This window comes from Chelonia mydas, chromosome 1 (assembly GCF_015237465.2).
Source record: "Chelonia mydas isolate rCheMyd1 chromosome 1, rCheMyd1.pri.v2, whole genome shotgun sequence".
NCBI lineage: Eukaryota > Metazoa > Chordata > Testudines > Cheloniidae > Chelonia > Chelonia mydas.
The window spans coordinates 244,718,940-244,738,116 of NC_057849.1; the positions used below are offsets into that span (position 1 = coordinate 244,718,940).

The window sequence follows — 19,177 nt, forward strand, 5'->3', positions numbered from 1 at the left end:
ATACGGCTGACCTTGCAACTAACGAATGACTGGCACGCCGCAGAAAGGGAATGCCTGAAACATTCAAAGCCATTTGGGCTGACTTTTTAGAAGTCTATGATTACCGTAGACTTGGAAGATAGATATGTCGCTTCCATTCCCCTCCTTTTATCCAAACCCTCTTCATTTACTTTGGGTATTATGATGAATCTAGTATTTTTGTATATTTGTTGTATTTGGAAAAATTAATTTAAAATATATAATTAATTGGGGGAGGGAGGATGTGTGTGTTTCTTTCTTTCACATTCTTTGCTGCCCAAAATTCAAGACTTATCCAGTCCACAGACACTGCTCCAGAAAACCTGAAGGTTATCTAGGGTGCAGGCTTTATCCCCGAAATGCCACAGAATCCCTCTTGCTGTACTCTGCTAACTGGAACACACATACTTTCCTCATTACCCAACAGACAAGGAACATTTGAATCTCAAAGCAATCACAGCCCAAATCAAATTTCCCTAACACCTCTTGAGTTCTTACTTCAATTAATCAGACACATTAATTGGCAGTCATAGTGCAGCTGCATGTTTAATCTATTTTTACAGATTTCAAGATACAGTGTATCTTTGACTTACAAATTAGCTTGGGTCCCATATGTCTTAGAAACTGCTGTTATCTTTCTGCCTTATCCTGACAGTTGAGACCAGCTGGGATACTCAGGCTAACAGTACCCAGATTTGGAGGTCATTCTCCTTGGATGGCCCTTGACTCTGAAACACACTCCCCTGCTCCTTGGTCCCCAAGTTTGTTAACATTCAGGGCATGCAGGAAGGCTTTAACCGGGTGCTTTTTCTAGGTGCTTGCTTTGCGGGGTGTACCTGGTTTTACTAAATGGGGGAGTTATTTTCTTTGTGTTAATATTTCTTCATAGAGCTGAGTGAATATGTTATAGCAATAATGTATGATGAATGAGGATATTTTCTCTTCTGTCAAATATCAATGAGCTGCTTATAATTTTTTGAAATGTATTTGTTCTTTTTTTTAATTATTCACTGAATGCACTGAGCAAGTAAGTCTTGGTTTGACAACAGTTCACTGCAAGTACCCAATATTCACAAATAGAACTGGGTTGGTTAGTTTTCACTGGGCAAACAGGCCACACACAGCATTGTTGCTGTTCCACGATTGTCTGAGCATAACGTTTAGAATCAAGATTCCACTGTGAATATTCAGTCACAGTCTGAAATTCACTATTCTCTAATATATTCTTCAAATTCATTTTTTCCACAGACCTGCTTGTCATTCAAAGTTGTCCAGCACAACATTCACAAAACATGACGACAAAAGTGGTGCAAAACAAAACCAACTGCATGACTGAATAGTAACAAAACATTTTTGAAGCCAAGCTGTACAGATAGGGTTGACATAGTACGTGGTGGTTGTTTTTATTGTAAATGTGCCCAGGGTTGACAATAAGGCACATCCTTATTAAGGGAATGAGTAAATAAAGCAATAACCATTGTCTCTGCCTGCTTTTTTTAAAAATCACCAGTTCTCCGCATTTTTATAGAGATGTTAGATTCTTAAATGATTGAGCTACAGGATAGCCAGTGTACCACACTGGAGTTATTGACAGTCAAAATACTGCCAGGAAGGGTCTGTTTTATTTTCTAATGCAGCTGCAAACAGAACAGTAACTTTCCCTTTCAGACGCAGGTGCTGGAACTAGGGGTGCTACCACAGGTCATTGCTTGAAGTGATTTCCATCATATACTTGGTTTACAGTTTGGTTCAATGGTTCTCAGCACACCCACTATACAAACTGGTCCAGCACCACTGCAGGAATAAGTTTCTGGTTTTTACCAGTTAGAAGAAGAAATGCTTATGCTTGGAGGGTGGGGTGGGGTTGGGCTATCTTTGGTTAAAACTGAAAATCAAAAATCCCAGTTCTGAATCTTGTATGTTCATGAAAGAGAGACGCTATTCACTTCATCTCCAGTATTCCCAGGGATGTTGCGTGACCATCAGAAAAGGAACTTGTACCTTTTCAACACAAATGCATTTTCCAAAAGTGCAAGCACAGATGCAGCAGCATAGTTCTAGCTCCTCAATAATTGGTTGGAAGCTGTGCTAGGAACAAATTAGTGAACAATGCCATAGAATAAACAGAAGCATCAGCATCTGCTTAAGCCAAGCAAATGCTCTGGGTATACATTTGAATATTTAACAATAGCTATGTTTGGGACATGTGCTTCTGGAGGAACCCCAGAAGGTCTTGTTCATTTCTCCTTGACTGGAGGGAAAATAGTCGTGTCTCCTTCCAGCACCTGTCAATGCTTCTCTAAGCATTAGTTGGGGGAGGAAGAAGGCACTTGAGAGGTGCTTCCTGCCTCTTCCAGGTGGGGAACTGAGACAAATGTGGTGCCTTCAAAGCACTCCTGGCTTCTGAAAACCTGCAGGCCAGAATCAACCCCAGCAGCCAAAGAATGCAGTTGCACTTAGGACCTGACATTCAGTAGGGTGACCAGATGTCCCAATTTTATAGGGACAGTCCAGATATTTGGGGCTTTTTCTTACCTATTACCCGCCACCCCCGTCCTGATTTTTCACACTTGCTATCTGGTTACCCTATATCCCACTCATGCAACAACAAAAAAAGATCAAACAGAAAGAAACAACTCCTATTCCAGGCATTTATCACTGCATTGCTGAATCTGCTCCTTTGGGAGAGAGACTGTCTTAATCACATTGTTGCCGGGACGGTGGGTACAATAGAAGTGTGCAACAGACAAAAGTTAAGGGAAGCAGACAGAACACACATGAAAGGGAGGAAGGAAATGAAAAGAAAAAGCAGAGTACTCACAGAGTGAAGGAGTCAGGGGGAGCCGAGACTCTTCTCAGGTCTGCAGAGCGCCCTTTTTGGAGACTATAGGCAGCAGGAAATGAGCAGCCAAGACAGAGTCAGCACAACAGCATGGACAGACAATGAAGAAGCCAGGCACGAGAGAGAGACATACAACATTTAAACAGAAACAAAAGGAATGCATCACAAAACATTTGAATGAAGACATATGCAAAGTTCCAAGATTGCTCTAGGGAGGCAACAGCAACCCCCCATCCCCACCCCAAAAAAAAAAAAAAGGCAAACAGAACAAATGACAATGTTCACTGCGAAGTGACACGAAGGTTTTTTCTGAAGGCTGTGGACAGGCTAATGGCAAACAATGTGCACAGTTACACTAATTGTGGTTTCTGGGCCAGGGTCCCACAGGCACTGAAAGATCTTAAGCCTGTAGAGTTTGAAAAGCCTGTGATGCACCTTGCAAGTCCAGAAGAGCCAAAGCTTGACATGATGGATTTGCCTCCGCAAATCTGCCAATTTTTGTTAATGTTTACAAAAATAGTCTTAATTGGAATTCCTCTATCCATAATGGCAAAATGCTGTCCCTATTCTTCCTTAACATATCTTCGGGAACCATGCACATTACACAGTAACTCCCAAAGTCGGTTTCTTTAGTTTCTATACTCAAAGGGGTCTCTGTACCTCTCTCAACTGTCCCAATGGAATGCTTCTATATTTAACCTCTGGAACAATTTTTGTTTCATAATAGCAGATCATTCTTCTTTAACCCAAACTGAAAGCCAAATACTCTCTCTGTAGGGTTTTGTATGCCTCTGATTAACTACAACTTGCAGAGCAGTGTTTTAAACTGGGGTTCCGGATCAGAGAGTGACTCTGGGAAAACTGATTCTTGATGTTCCTTCTAATTCCTCTTCAATGGCTTCCACATAGAAAAATATTGTCTGATTTGTAAGCAAAACCTAACTGCCACATCACATGCTTAGCCTGATCTCTGAAAACCAAGCTCTGTTCTGTTTCATAAATCTCCAGCATCAACAAGAGAGATTATGGAATCATAACTTAACTGGCAAGTCTTTTAATGATGCATGCAGCAGAACAGAATGCAGCTCATTGTTCTGCAGCAAAATTGACTCTGCTAGTCTGGCTACAGTAAAGTCTTACTTTTGCCACTAAACTTAACAAACTGACTCAGAAGACGAATGGAAATCAGATATGAGAAGTAAACAAATTTACCATTACCCCATGATCTGCCTTTTTCCTGTCTACAACTTGCACTGTTCCTGAGTGTAAACAATATCAATCAACATTGTACAATTGTTGCACCTAAAAAGTCACTTCTGGATTGAACTTCTTTACTGGTTCATTATTATATCCCCATTATGTGTAATGGTATATAGAATAAGGCAGAGACTATGCCTTCTTTTATGTTTGGAAAGCACCTATCAGAAACAAACAATGAAGTGGTAGAAACATTATATGTGCGACCACGGTATATTGACCCTGAACATTGTCCTCCAATTGCAATGCAAACATTCTTTTTAACTTTTAAACCAATTTTCTTTGACTGTTAGGGTTGCCAAGTGCCTGGATTTTGCCCAGAAAGTCTGGTCGAAAAGGGGACCTCGCAGTGTCCAGTCAGATGTATTGACCGGACACCAAAAGTCTGGTTACTGTGGGCTGGGAGTGGGTGGAAGCACCAGGTCGTCAACCTGTGCCAGCCCCTGCTCAGGCAGGGCTACCTCCTACCTGCAGGCAGGCTCCCCGTCAGTCTGCAGCAGCTCCCGTCCCAAGCCTGGAGCAGAGGGAGCCCCACTCAGGGGGAGGGAGGTGGAGAGTTCGAGTGATGGGGGGAGAGGTCTTGGGGGGAAGAGGCAGGGCAGGGGTGAGGCCTCAAAGGTCTGTTTTGCAGCCAATAGAAAGTTAGCAACCATACTGACTGTATTGGGAACTTTTTTACATTTTCTTCTTGCAAATTAGTTTAATTGGCAGGATGTTTGCAGAAGCAGGAAATTTTAAGAAAATATTGTACAGTATTTATTGAAAAAGAATTTCAAATTCATAATCAGAAGATGTTCAAACCAGAAACCTGATTCCGGTTAGTAGTGGTATTTTCATCCAGTCAGAGAACAGAAACAAGTTTCAAATAGGAAATATTCAATAAAGAACTGAACATTCAGTGATGAACAATGAAGAGACCAAAGAATATTTGCAGAAATTATTCTATGAATAATTTCAGATAATGAATACGTTTGAGAAGATCACAATCTGTTCATGGATAACTTAGTAACCGGGGATGTGAAATTCACTGGATAAATTATTTATTGCCAATCATTTGCCCAGCTCAGGTGGAATGCAACACATGTGAAACTGTCTGGTCCTCTAATAGCTGAAGGCTTGAATGAGGCTATTAGTGCTGCTGCAGTCAGCAAGGAAAGGAAATTCTCCTTCAGCTTAAGTGGCTCAATGGTACTGCTAGATTTGGATCCCTGGCTCGGATTCTATTCAGGAGCAGATTTCTTATTCATTCTCTTTTATAACCTTTAAGACATTTTACTCTCAAAAACAAACATTAAATGTTGCTCACTTCCCCACACCTTAGGATGAGATGAATTGTGAAATGACAGAGAAAGGAGATGGCCCTTAGATACTAGGGTAATGAGCATGGTATAAAAACCTAGATTAGGTAAATAGACGAGAGCAAAATTTTCAAAAGTGCCTAAGTGACTTAGGAGCCTGAGTTCCATGGCAAGTCAGGGAGACTTAGGGTCCTAAGTCTCTTAGATGCTTTTGAAAAGTTACCCGAAATGATTTATGAGATAGATAAGGTTGGTGAGTTCACATTATGGAGACTACTCCACTAAAAAAAAAAATCTACAGGGAAGCTGCCCTCTGAAGGCCTAATATTTATCACTACCTCAACATGAAAACATGAAGGAAGAAAAAGTTAGGTTCACCACCTTCCTAATATCTTCTGACAACTCACATCCTATGCCAGGAGGTAAATGAATTTACTAATCAGCACAACCAAAGAAAGACGACCCAAACATCCAGAAATCACAGCAGCAGAAGAGAAACCAAGGGAGCCCATTTAATAGCAGTAGTCAAGGGAAAGTAAGATGCCTACAATGACCTTCCTCTTCTGTAAGAAAGGTCCCCACTGTGTTTCTATTTTCTAAGGTGAAAAAAAACTATGACACTATAATATCTTGATTATTTCTGTTGGATTTTCTCACCTGAGCAACTTGACTTCAAATCCTGCTTAGGTTCAGCACTGTAACATTTATTAATATCAACTAAAGACTCTAGCGGACAGATGCCAAAACCATCATACCTTTCAACACTCAGATTCCAAGGCCAGAAGAGACCATTGTGACCCTCTAGTCTGACCTCCTGTATAACACAGGCCAGAGAACTCCCCCCCCGGCAAAATTTCCTAGAGCTGATCTTTTAGAAAAACATCCAATCTAGATTTAGAAACTGCCATTGTTGGAGAATCTGCAATGAACCTTAGTTAATTGTTCAATTAGTTAATTGCCCTCACTTTTAAAAATAATGCCTTATTTCCAGTCTGAATTTGTCTATCTTCCAACTGCCAGCCACTGGATCACGTTATACCTTTCTCTGCTAGACTGGAGAACCCATTATTAAATATTTGTTCCTCATGTAGGTACTTATAGGCTGTAATCAAGTCACCCCTTAACCATCTCTTTGTTAAGCTAAATAGACTTTGCCTCTTGAATCTATCACGATACTGTTTAGCTACCTCTGCTTGTGTTTTTGATGGAAAACACAACTGTTCCATCAAAAACTGTTTTTGATGGAAAATTGGGTTTTCAACTTAATGAAAATTTACCCAAAAAGTGTCAGAAAAAAAATCCAAAATTCAAAAACATTTCAGTTTTCTCAAAGAAAAGTCAAAATTTTCCATGGGAAAAAAAAATCAAGTCACTCTCACCACAGTATTTTAGGGCATGTGTTTTGCCTTGGTCCACAGAAAACTGTTTTCTTTCATAACTGTTAAGGACATATACCTGTTATTTGTATAAGTGGATTCCACTGCCTTTGAAAAAGTCATCAGCAGGGCAGATGGTAAATTTACCATTCCCGGCCAGCCCTCAATGCTATAAAAAACAGAACTCCAAAACAACATATAATGGGAAGTCAGAAACACATTAAGAAACTTGAAAAAGAAAAGAAAACTTTCTCACTTGTGCCACTACATCAGACAAAATTCCAAAGGGAGTTTCTGCTATTAACCTCCTCCTCCAATATCATCAAAGTAATTAATAATAGCTTTCAGAATTAGTGTGATGTGAGATTATTTTTTAATCACTGTATGTGCAGAAAGCTCAAGAAAAGCTTCCAGCAATTGCAGATGCAGTGCCAGACCCATTCACTAATCTCACACACCAATAATTCACAGGGTGCACTTTCCCCAGTCTGAGGAGAAAAATCCACCTATTCTATCAATTGTAAAGATTTTGATGGGATGCCTTTAAATGCTGCAGACATCAGGTTAAGAAATGTATATGACAATGTAAAAGGGAAAACTTGGTGTCTGTGGTGGGATTTTGCAGAACAGTGTCATACTGGACAAACCCCAGCTTAGTCACTCTGACGTCTTCCTCCTATAATTCATCTTTATTATGCCAAGAAACTCAACAGACAATCCATCTGCCCCCCCCCATTCCACCTTTCTTCCCAACCACCCAGACACACTGACACACACGCCTTGTAGAGGTTTGAGATTGGGATTAAAGTCCTTGACGAACTGCCAGTAACCCCCCAAAAACACAGACTCCCAGGTGGATATTTCAGTCAAACCAAAAGGTACCTAAACAACAGAAGCTCTTACCCCGATGGAGTTTGGCATAGCATATTCAAACCAATTCCGCCATGACAATATTCTCCAGGACTCAGTGGACCTTAATCACTGTACAGCTTTACCACAATGGGGCGGATCCGTATACCCCATCCACAGTTTAAACTCAGATGCCATAGCTCATGCCTGACCATGCTAATAACTAGACTGAAATATACTAGATGCTTTCTTCCCACTGCTGTGGCCTCCCTCGTGGTTGGAAACAATGGCTCAGGATTGAATTTGTCCAGTTTGGACTTTGTAGCACTGTATGGGGTGATGAAAAGAAATTAGAGGTCGTTGTTCAGGGGGTGATAGTCTTCTATTCATCAGCTGTTCAAGGTGAAATTTATGCCTAACATATTTTCCAGACAAATAAGGATCTAATATGGCAAACACCAGCTTAGATTGCTGCTCCAAAACGTTTGTCTCATTAACAGAACTGAACATGCAAAACTGAATAGGGAAGCATTGGTTGGTATAGCAAAGGACTTGATTTTATGAATTGATACACTTCTGCTTCAGAAGGTTGGCAGCCACTGGATTTGCTAGAAGAAATAACACACTCCTGAGTACGTGGCTGTTTGAATGAAACACATTTGTAGGGTGCTGGAGGTATTTGGCTTTAAACCTATGCTCAGTATACTGAAGACCTGCCTTGTCTTTTGCAATTTAAATAATACATGATGAAGAAGTTGGTGGGGATGCTTATTAGCTCCCATTGCACCAGCACAGAAAGACTCATTGGTAAATCAAGAATAATGGCATTTTTAATATTTAAAGTTTTTTTAAAAAAATATTCTTATGCTATTAAAATGATCTCTTGGGGATTTTTAAAATTAATGTTTTAGTATAAAAAGATATTTTAAAAATTTATCTTCTCTTCTTTGCATGTTTTCTGGCTTCCATTTATTTCAACCTTTCCCTGTTCCTTTTTAGGCTACTCTAATGCCACTTCCCTCTCATTTGATAGCTTATCTCCTTTCTTGTCCATTCTTACTTTTGTTCCTTTCTTTCCTGGTTCCCTGATCCAGAAACTCTCAATCCTAATCTACCCTCAGATGCAACTCCCTAAAGCTAACACTCTCATTGTAATCTGAGTACTCTAGCTTTTCTTTTAGCAGACTGAGAGCTGCCAAATATACTATATCTAGTGTCTCATGTAACATGCATCCCTCAGTACTTCCCAACAGACCAGGAAAGTCCCCTTTGAATTGCTGATATTCCAGTGGAACACTGATGCTTCCAAGAACACTGCAATGTTTTGCCACCGCTCAGAGACTGCAGCACAGAAAGAATTACTATTTATTTGAGAGCTATTGAACTCTCTCAATTAGGGGTACATATACACTGCAGCTGGGAGCATGCCCTCCAGCGTGGGTAGACAAACTCAGCTAGCTCTGCTTGAGCTAGCATGCGAAAAATGGTAGGTAGCCACGGGCAGCATCTTAGGCTAGCCACCCAAGTACATACCCGGGTGTCACGTGCGGTTGTATTCAGGCAACAAGCCAGAGCCATCACAAATGTCACCGTGGCCACATAGCTGTTTTTAGCACAACAACTTGAGTAGAGCTAGTACAAGTCTGTCTACCTGTGCTGGGAAACATGCTCCCAGCTGCAGAGTCGCCAGACCCTAAGGCTTGGCCTACACTACAGTCTTTTGTCGATATAAATGCGTTGCTCAGTGGTGTGGAAAATCTACCCCCGAGCAACACCATTCAACTGTAGACCGTATAGGGTACACAGTATAGCGACAGGAGGGCTTCTCCCATGACATAGCTACCACTTCTCAGGGCAGTGGAGTAACTACACTAAGGGGAGAAGCTCTCCTGTCGGCATAGGTAGAGTCTTCTCTAAGCACCGCAGCGTTGTATGTGTAGACAAGCCCTTAGTGATTTATACCAGCGCACTCTGATCAGGATTCCCCACATTGTGACAAACAGCTCTATTCAGTGAATCCTCCGGCTGGTCCCATTTGCACCTGGGAGCAGCATGCTCCCAACACAAAGACTGCAATATAGCCTGAGCACATATGTACCCTGCAATGGACTGTGGATATCTGTTGAATGGTCTCAACGTGGGATCAAGAAGACTCATTAATTTCAGAAAGCAGATTATATGGCACTTTAAAGAGTGTGAGAGGCGTATCTGCACAGCTTCTATGTGTGTTAGTAAGAGTCACACAGTTGAGTCCACTGAGACCTCCCCGTATAGTTACCCCTTTGGATAACTGAAAGACATAACATCTTTCTAAAAGCACAACAAAGGGAACCCTGTTAGTTAAAGCACAAACAAAATCTGGTAAATATTTACAATGTGGAGGAGAGGAACATTTTGGGGTTTCTGGACCTCTTTCTCCAAATACTCTGATGGTTCAGTCCATGCAAACTCCCTGTTTGAATTCTCTGCCCAGTAAGAGCCTCCTTGTATTAGGACATGAACAAGTCCAACTCACTCATTGAGTAAAGGCATGGATGTTCTCCTCTTGCTCTTCTGCACCATATTGGCCTGGTTCCTTAGGGAGATCCGAATGAGAGACGGAGCAAGTCGACATGGCTCCCCATCCACTTGCATGGGGATAGACTTGTATGTTAACAGAGTCACTTCCCGGCACTGATGCAACCTTTCTCCATGACCTCCCACCTGAAGAGCAGCCTGCAGAACAAGGACAAAGCAAAGAGGAGGAAAGCCATAATGTTACCATCCTATACCAGCCACGTGAGTTAGCTAACATCTCCCTAATCCTGTTTTACCCAGCACTCTATATCCTCTGCTACAAACTATTCCATCTGCACGAGACCCACTCTGTTGCAGTAAGTGGTTTGTTCTGTCACAGGGAGATTTACCTGCTTGCCAGAATACAGTCCAAAAGCAGCAACTGTCCACTAATTTGGAGGATTCAATGCAAAGAACCCACTATTCTAAACTCATCACCACTAGGAAGTTGCATTTCAGGCCAACCCCACATTTCCCCCCCATCTAAATTTGCAGAATGGCTTTCCAGTGAGAGACATGGGTGCACATGATGCATTAAGGCAATGTTCCAGTCAAAGCTTTTCAATAAGTCATTGCAATGAGGCATGACCAATGTAATTCCATTCACAGAAAAGACATAAAATGGGACTTAGAATGCTAGAATAAAGTCCTGGAGAGAAGGATCAGTGGGCAGAGGTCAGGTGAAGCAGTCAAACATACATGACAAATTCATTGTATCACATGGGTATGAAATTTATCATGTGGAGGTTGCCTCAGCATATGTGGTGTATATCTATATTTAGAGATATAGATACACACTTATATACTTGCACACATCCAAGGTGCATTTCTGTATATTTCTACATCTTGTTTTAAATTATGATTACTTGTGTTGCAGTACTGCCTACAGTCTACGACTCAAGGATCAGGGTTCCGTCTATGTGATCTAAATGCTTTTTCAAGCAACAGTGTTAATAGAGATTTTCTTTCCTACCAAGGCAATACTGTCCTTGATGTGAATTAGATTAATCTGAAATACTTATTATGAGTTTATAAAGCAATTCAGCATCAGGATTAGACAAGCTGAAAAGAGCAAGGAGAAAAACCTTGTTCAATAACTGCGGCTGGAAAGCAATTAAATGCTATGTTCAATAATTGTCTTGAAGAAACGAAACGAGAGAGCTGTACCATGTGCCCTCTGGGACACCCGCTCACTGACCCAACATTCTATCCGTAAGTTGACTGAAATAAGTCAACAGAAACAGGTCTGCATAGTTTTCATCAAACAACACCTTCTTGACGGACAGCTTTTCCCATTTGGTGCTTTTCTAACTTAGAGAAAAAAAAATTAGCCAGCTTTCCAAGCCCACCTCCTCTCTCCTACCTAAGTACATGCAACCTCTTTAAAACCCAAACGAGGAGTAAAGAAGCAGTGGAAGAGGCAAGGGGGATAAAAACATATCAGAGACAAAAAGATAGACAGAGCTTGTTAATGACTTTTGCAGGGCCCTAGAGATTTAGGCAGGCACCTTGGGGCAGAAACGCTGTATTTTAATAAAAAATCTATATTTATACAACGCTAGCATCAAGAGTTACAGGAACTGAAGTCAGGACATTCACTGTTTTGTTTCCCACAGGAACCTTAACTGTCCTATTATGAATATTACACCTGGGCTACTGGTTACATGATGATGATGATCATAATCATCATATTACTTAACATTTATATAGCACTTTTCATTCAAGGATCTAAAGCATATCACAAATGTGGGCAAGCAGATCATAAAGCATAGTGTGATGCACAAAATGTCTGCTAAGATGCAGAAAAGGTCTATTGTTATAGTGACTCTTCAAATCACAAACACATATAAAACCTTAACTCTGACCTCAGCTTCTTTTAGGTAGAAATAGCTCACTAAGGGACCTGATTCTGAATTGTGGCCTAAATGAGTTCATGCAGCTCAGGAGAGGGGTGGCAAAGGTGGCTGTGCATCACCTCTGTGGCCCTCTGGAGGCAACCCCGAAGACTACTCTAACTCACTGTTGCCTGCACTGATTCCCTGTGGGATGTTACATTGTAAATACAGTTCAGTGCATTCCAGCTACACCTTCTCATTCCTCCAATACATCCTGTCCCTTCCCTCAGTTATAACCTGACATACATCTACACCAAGCACTGTAATAGTGGGGGTGATGAAGGGTTATTCCACCAGACCTACACCACTAGGGAATTCCTCTGATGCTAGGAGTACTCCCAGTCAGTTGCCACTGGCTTTGTGGCACCTGTATGATAGCTCCACCAGTATACAAAGGCTATAGCAGAAACCCCAATCAGGGGCATAGACATTTAAAGTATGTCTAGCAGTAAGGCATCTTACTTTTGCTTATGATGGAGATAAAGTTTATTTCAGTGTGATTGTGAGGAATTAGATGCCTGCATTGTGGATGGTTGTATGCCGAAACTGAAAAGCGCTTTGGCATGGAACTGAGGAGCCTGTGAATGTGTTTGGGCACTATAGCGAAAAGGTACAAAGACAGAGGTTGGTCTGGAGGGTAACACCACTTTAACTGGTGGTCTTGTGTTTTTAAGGTTAGTACTTGGGAAATGCACTTAGAGTTAACTTTTTTTTTGTGGGAATAAAAGAAAAACAATTACAGTGGCACTTACCTGATGCTTTCAAAGCACTTTACAAACATTATTCAATGCTCACAACACCTTTGTTGGGCAGGTAAAAATTATCACTCCCATTTCAGGTTAAGTGACTTACTCAAGACTACACAGCAAATCAGTGTCAGAGGGGAAGCAGAACTCCTATATTTCTAGATCGCTGTTCTGTGTTCTGACCAGTAGACAACACCCATTTCAAAAAGTTTTATTCCTTTTCCACTAAATCACACAATGTTCTATTATTTCTCAGATACCATGTTATCTTGCTCAGGGTTTTAAATGGCATAATTTTAATGCATAATTGAAAGGTGATGACACAAGGGTTAAGGTTGCTATGGAAATGTTCATTCTGAATTCCATGGCTGGTGCATATACAAATGTAATGCTTAATTATGCATCAGCATCATTTTATGTATTAATGTACTCCACATACATAGATCTTTTTATGTAAATATTCATTATAACGCAGCACAAAATAAATCAGCCTCACTGGCTTTAGGCAAGACTTCTGTCTGAAGGCACTATAGACCTTGAGAGCAAAGAACAAGTCATCAAAATTTGAGCTAACATATGCAGACTGTACAATTTTTTATAATACGTGAGCACCAGCTAGAAAACACAAATACTTAAAATAACAGTTGCACTACTCAATCAGGAGTGTCTCTCTTATAGTCTATGATCTTCTTAAAATTTCTCCCACCCCCTCACTCTGATAAAACAGGGAAAATGGGAATTTTCTGAGAATATTTAATGCAGTAATTGAAATTCTTTTAAACTATTCAGATTTTTAGGTGTGACTTTAGGTGGAGAACTTTTGCAATGCCAGTGATGGTCAATTCTAGAGTACAGCAGAAAGGAATGCTCAATTTCAATATGGAGATGCGGCCTTTAAAGGCCAGGAGTCCCAGCATGTAATGCTCCATATTCCAAGTGAGCTGCAGGCCGCACCTACATACTGAAGACGAGGAGGGCTACCATATGTGTCTATTTTATGCAAATTAGATATGTCCTTTGAGCAGCTGGTGATTTGACAATGTGGTACTTCTCAACATTGCAAAGTTTGGACAACCTTTAATTATGTGATTAGTACAGATGGTTTAAAAAGAGTAAGTACATTTTACAAAGTTTTTGGGGGAAAAAAAAACGAAAGATTTTCTTTTTCTTTTCTTTTTTTCCTTCTTTTTTTAAACAAAATTATCCCTCCACCCCACCCCCCAACACACATGATTTCTTACTTTTTCTTTTCTTTTCTCCCAGTGAAAAAGTGAAAGTAGGATTTTTTCCGACAATTTTGACATGGAATATTTTGAAATTTTCAAAAAAGATTCTCAAAATATTTTGTTTGTTTACAAATTTCATCAAAAAAATTTTTTTAATGTAATTGTTCTACACACAAAAACTTTTGTTGCTGGAACCCTATTTTTCAACAAAGAATGTCTGACCAGCTCTAATGTATATGGGAAATATACAAAAACCCCTGTTGTAGTGGGGCTGGTAACAAACAGCAGTTATTGTGCGACCATATTAGTTTCCCATAATACAAACACACATACACATGCACACACATCCCTTCTACAATACTTTAATCTTCTTTGAATTTTGATTTGGGAGCATTTTGAAGCACCATTAGACATGTTCAAAGCAACCAGGTTTTCAGGGATTACATTTTGATAATGAAATAATACTTCTCTTCCTTTGAAAACCATTATTTGTTCATAACTGACAAAAAATTGAGGTTAAAACAAATTTTCTCCACCTTATTGAACCCAGGAAAGCATAGGAGAGAATCTTTTTGGTACAAAACTTTGTGCACCCTAGCGTTCAGCCATGGACATGAGGTGTCTCATACAAAATTGCACACAGAATACTCCCAGCGCCTTAAGCAGTGTGAAATCTACTGCATGCAAAAAAAAATACTCAGCTCTGCAAAATTCTCACCAGAGAGGCCATAGTGAACCCAATGACCTCAATGTAACCATCATCATGGCGCTGAGGTTCAAAGTCTCTGTGGTCGCTGGGGGTACCCCAGGGCATTGTGCCAGCACAATACCTGCAGAAAGAGGTTTAGAAAATGAGAGCATACTAAGAATTTGCCCCACTGGGTCTTAAAACAATTAAAAGAAAATAAAGCATAAGTACTGGCCAGTTCTTTATCTTCTGGGTGAATAGCCATACATCTATTCCAAAAGGTCTTAAAATCCATTCTGGGGCCTCCCAGTGACCATACATATAATTATAGGAAAGATCAGACAGGAAACCTGCCCTCCAACTTTCAGGCTGGTGGAGTAGGCAATTAGTTTGTCTATCCCAACTTCTGGTAGGTTGCTGAGTGGAGATGGGAGGCAGCAGAGAGGGGACAGTGCCTTTTTGCAGTAGTGCTCAGGACTCTTCTCTCCCCTCTCCCCCCAGTCCTTCTTCAGATCAGCTGGATTTTCACCTGCAGCCTCCTGCCAACAAAGGCTGCTTTGTGCCCCTGCTAAGAAGGCAGGAGGCTGAAGCTGAGCTTGCTTTCTGCAGATCTTGGTTTCTTCCCTCCCTCCTGCTCAGAAGGTCTGGGAGCAGAGGAGATGCAAAAGCTGGGATAGATTGGGGGAGGAGCTCCAGACAGTGGTCTCCTCCCTAATGGCTGCTGCTGCTTCCCTCTCCTGCCTATTGTTAGGGATATATGGGAGATCTTGCAGAGCAGGGGGTGGGGAGAACTTTGGAGAGGAGACACCACAAAGAACCTTGCTCAGAGGGCAACACAGGAGGGAGATAATGTAAGCACTGGAGCTTACCTGGGTATATTTAAAAACACTATACATTGGAACTTCAGCTCCTGAATCTTTGGGGTCAGGTCTGTTCCATCACACTGCAAAAACCAAAGCAACAGAACAAAGAGGGGTTTGTAAATGGGGTCTTGGACAGGATAATAATTGCTGTTATCCCATTTTGTAACAACCTGCCCAAGAATGTGGATCGCATTTTAGAAATACCCATCTCTCTATAGCATAGTTGCTGGGCACCATTCACTCTCTGTGAGATAGGGAAGGGTGTGTTACCCAGTGGGCAACTGTCATGTATGTAAATTCCCAAAGGCTTTCTACAAAATGTATTTCAAATGTCACGGTCAAAACTGAAAGTAACAATCAATGGTCTGGTGTGATTAGGTTTGTGTTTTCACAGCACTCCCTCTCTCTCTCACACTCTCACACACACACACACACACACACACACTCCATCTATCTCACTGCACAAAATGATGCCATGCTTTCCTATACTTACCACAACTTTAACATGTTTGGATAAATCTCTGGAACTTCTCTGCAAGAAGTCTGAAAAGGCTGCCTACCAGACATATGAAAAGGGAGGGAATTCAAATCAGAATTTTTTTTATTTGAATGATCTACAGCTTCTTCCTTTCACTTTCCTTCCTTTGCATCCCTCCCCAGATTCTGCCACCACATACCATCCTGTGCTAAACTCTTTTCTTTCCTGCTCCCATTGACAGAGAGTTTTAGGCTAAGTTTCTTCTGTTAGCATCCAGTCAGCAGTGCATGTTTCAAATTCTCAAGAGTCCCTTGAATCAGAGCTGGGGAGCGAGGACACAGAAGGGAAGATTGGTCCACTTGTTTTGCTGCATTAAGGTGCTGCACTAAGAAAAAGCACTCCACTTTGGAAGATTTACCATGGAACACCATTGTGCACCCAAAACATCATGCAAATTCTTGCTCTTGTTCGTTTGTTTGTTTTTAACGCATAAGGCTTCTGGGTGTGGTGACAGTGATAGAATCTGACAGCGGAAAGACATGTATGACGGCAAGTATTATCTAGTCAATGACCTCCTTTCCTAATTACACCTTAGAATAAAGCTGAAGACCCGTCCACTTCCCTCCTGGATAAGAAATGGTCATCTGATTTGCATATTCATGTATGAAAATGAGATGCTCCAAATAGCAGCTCTCTGTCCTCCTCCTCTCTCTAGCTCCAAGCCAAGGAACGCTCATCAGGGGCTGAAAGATACGGTCAGCGATTTTTCCTGTGCACTAGCAACTTTCCCAGTAAATTCCGTATCCAAGTGCTGCCCACATATGAAAATAAATGTGAACACAACAGTGAAGCACTTGCCAATCTGCAGCAGCGGATTCAGGATATTATCAGTCCTTCCTCCAAAGGCTGTAGCACTCTTCTGAACTACTAACTATTATAGGAAAATAATACTTCAATCCCTTCCAAACAGACATGGGGAGGCATTGCCAGAAGTACCTGGAAGCAAACTATGTACTTTTAAAGGTGATGGGCAAAAGAAATGGTCATAACCCTCAGGAGTGAAAGGGAGAGGAAGGGGAATAAATAATAAATAATTTAAATAAATAAACCAAGGCTATTCTGTAAAATCCATTCGCAACTCACCCCAGCATAAAACATTTTATTTCGAAAGCGACTGTTGAATTTCTCTGGATTTGCTTCTGTAAAAGAAGAACAAGGAAGAAAACAAAGTTGTCATAAGGGAGAAAGTTAGCAACGCACCCTTGCTGTTCTGAGAAGTTTCATTCCAAGCTTTCCTGGAGGCAAGAAGACAGATTTACAGCCTTGGCATGCTGCTAGCTTTCAACCCATGATGGGGAAAAGGCAAGGGAAGTCTTGATTTTCAGCACTATCTACATCAGCAACCCTAAAAGAGCAATGCCATGCGTACTGTACATGCACCACCCATTGGTAATTAAAAGGTGAGAAATGTCAAATGAACTTTTACTTTGCAAGAATCTACCCTCTGCGCTACTATTCTTTGCTAGTAGATTTCTGTTTAGTGTAGCCCCTTCTTGGTGTAAAGTAGAGTGGATGAGGATAAGGGCAGACAGCCCCCAAACCATGATTCTCTTGAAGGAAATTTACCACAACACCACCTTAAAGAGTTACATTGTCGGTCTCATGACCCCACCGTAAACTTCCAACAGCACAATCACAACTTTTCAGTGACACCCGTACACACTGTACACTGAGTAGATCTCCGTTTGGATTATTCTAAATCTCATGAAACATTTGAAACAAAACTGAATGATTCATAGATTTTAAGGCCAGAAGGGACCACTATGATCATCTAGTCTGACCTCCTGCATACTACAGGCCATAGAATTCAGCCTAGTGATTTCCATACCTAGCCCAACAACTTGTAGCTAAAGTAGAGCCTAATTAGAAAGATAACCAATTTTAATTTAAAGATTCTAAGTGATGGAGAATTTATCACATACTTAGTAATCTGTTTCCAATTATTAATTACTCACAGTTAAAACTTTTTGTCTTTTTTTCCAGTTTGAGCTTTCCTAACCAACCATTGGATCTTTTATGCTTTTGTCTGATAGACTAAAGAGCCCTCTACTATCCGATATCTTCTCTCTGAATAGCTATTTATAAGAGTGTGTTTAAATCACTTCCTAGCCTTCTCTGTGATAAGATAAATAGAGCGCTTTTAATCTTCCATTGCAAGGCATGTTTTCCAGCCCACAAACCATTCTCATAGCTCTTCTCCAATTCCTCTCTAGTCCTTTCTAAAATGTACACACCAGAACAGGATTCCAGCAGTGGTCTCACCAATTCCATATACAGGAACTCCTCACTTAAAGTCGGCCCAGTTAACATTGCTTTGTTGCTGATCAATTAGGGAACATGCTCGTTTAAAGTGGCACAATGCTCCCTTATAGTGTCGTTTGGCAGCCACCTGCTTTGTCCACTGCTTGCAAGAAGAGCAGCCCGTTGCAGCAAGCTGGTGGGGGCTTGGAACCAGGGTAGACCAGCAGCCCCCCCATCAGCTCCCCGCTCCCCTAAGTTCCCTGTGCAGCAGCCGCCCAGCAGGCTATCAATTGCAGGCAGTTCAGCTGTCCCTCCCCCCACTGCCATGTGCTGCTCCTGCCCTCTGCCTTGGAGCTGCTCCCCGAGCCTCCAGTTTGCTGTGCAAGGAGGAGAAAGTGGGGGGCTAATATCAGGGTGTCCCCCTTCCCTCTGCTCCTGCACCCCGCTTACCCCATTTCCATAGAGCGGGGGGGACAGGACAGGGCTCAGGACAGAGGGAGCTTCCTGGCAGCAGCTGCCATCTCAACTTGCTGATCTACTTAAAAAGGCAATGTACTTAGAGTGGGGTCAGAGTACTTAAAGGGGCCTTGTGCATCTTTCTCTCACACACACATGGTGTGTGTCTCTGTCTACCATGCTGTCTCCCCTCCCTCCATTCGTGCTGCCTTGTAGAGTGGGAGGCTACATTAACAACAATGAATTAATCCTTGAGGGCTCAGCTGATTGCTAGTTCGTCATTTAGCAGTAAGGCAGTCCCTGGGAAATATCCCACCCTCTGACTTCA

The 19,177-nt window shown here is 41.4% G+C and overlaps 1 protein-coding gene across 6 annotated transcripts in view; it reads right to left on the reverse strand.

Moving 5' to 3' along the window:
• The window catches only part of DGKI (diacylglycerol kinase iota), a 284,192-nt gene that overhangs the window by 99,899 nt on the left and 165,116 nt on the right, over window positions 1-19,177 (reverse strand). For all 6 annotated transcript variants that reach the window (XM_037878871.2, XM_037878878.2, XM_037878861.2 and 3 more), the window contains 5 exons: window positions 17,236-17,291; window positions 16,108-16,170; window positions 15,621-15,694; window positions 14,782-14,893; window positions 10,156-10,355 (listed from right to left, as the gene is read on the reverse strand). In XM_037878871.2, coding sequence (XP_037734799.1) covers window positions 10,156-10,355; window positions 14,782-14,893; window positions 15,621-15,694; window positions 16,108-16,170; window positions 17,236-17,291 — 505 coding nt within the window. The remainder of the gene's footprint in view (window positions 1-10,155; window positions 10,356-14,781; window positions 14,894-15,620; window positions 15,695-16,107; window positions 16,171-17,235; window positions 17,292-19,177) is intronic.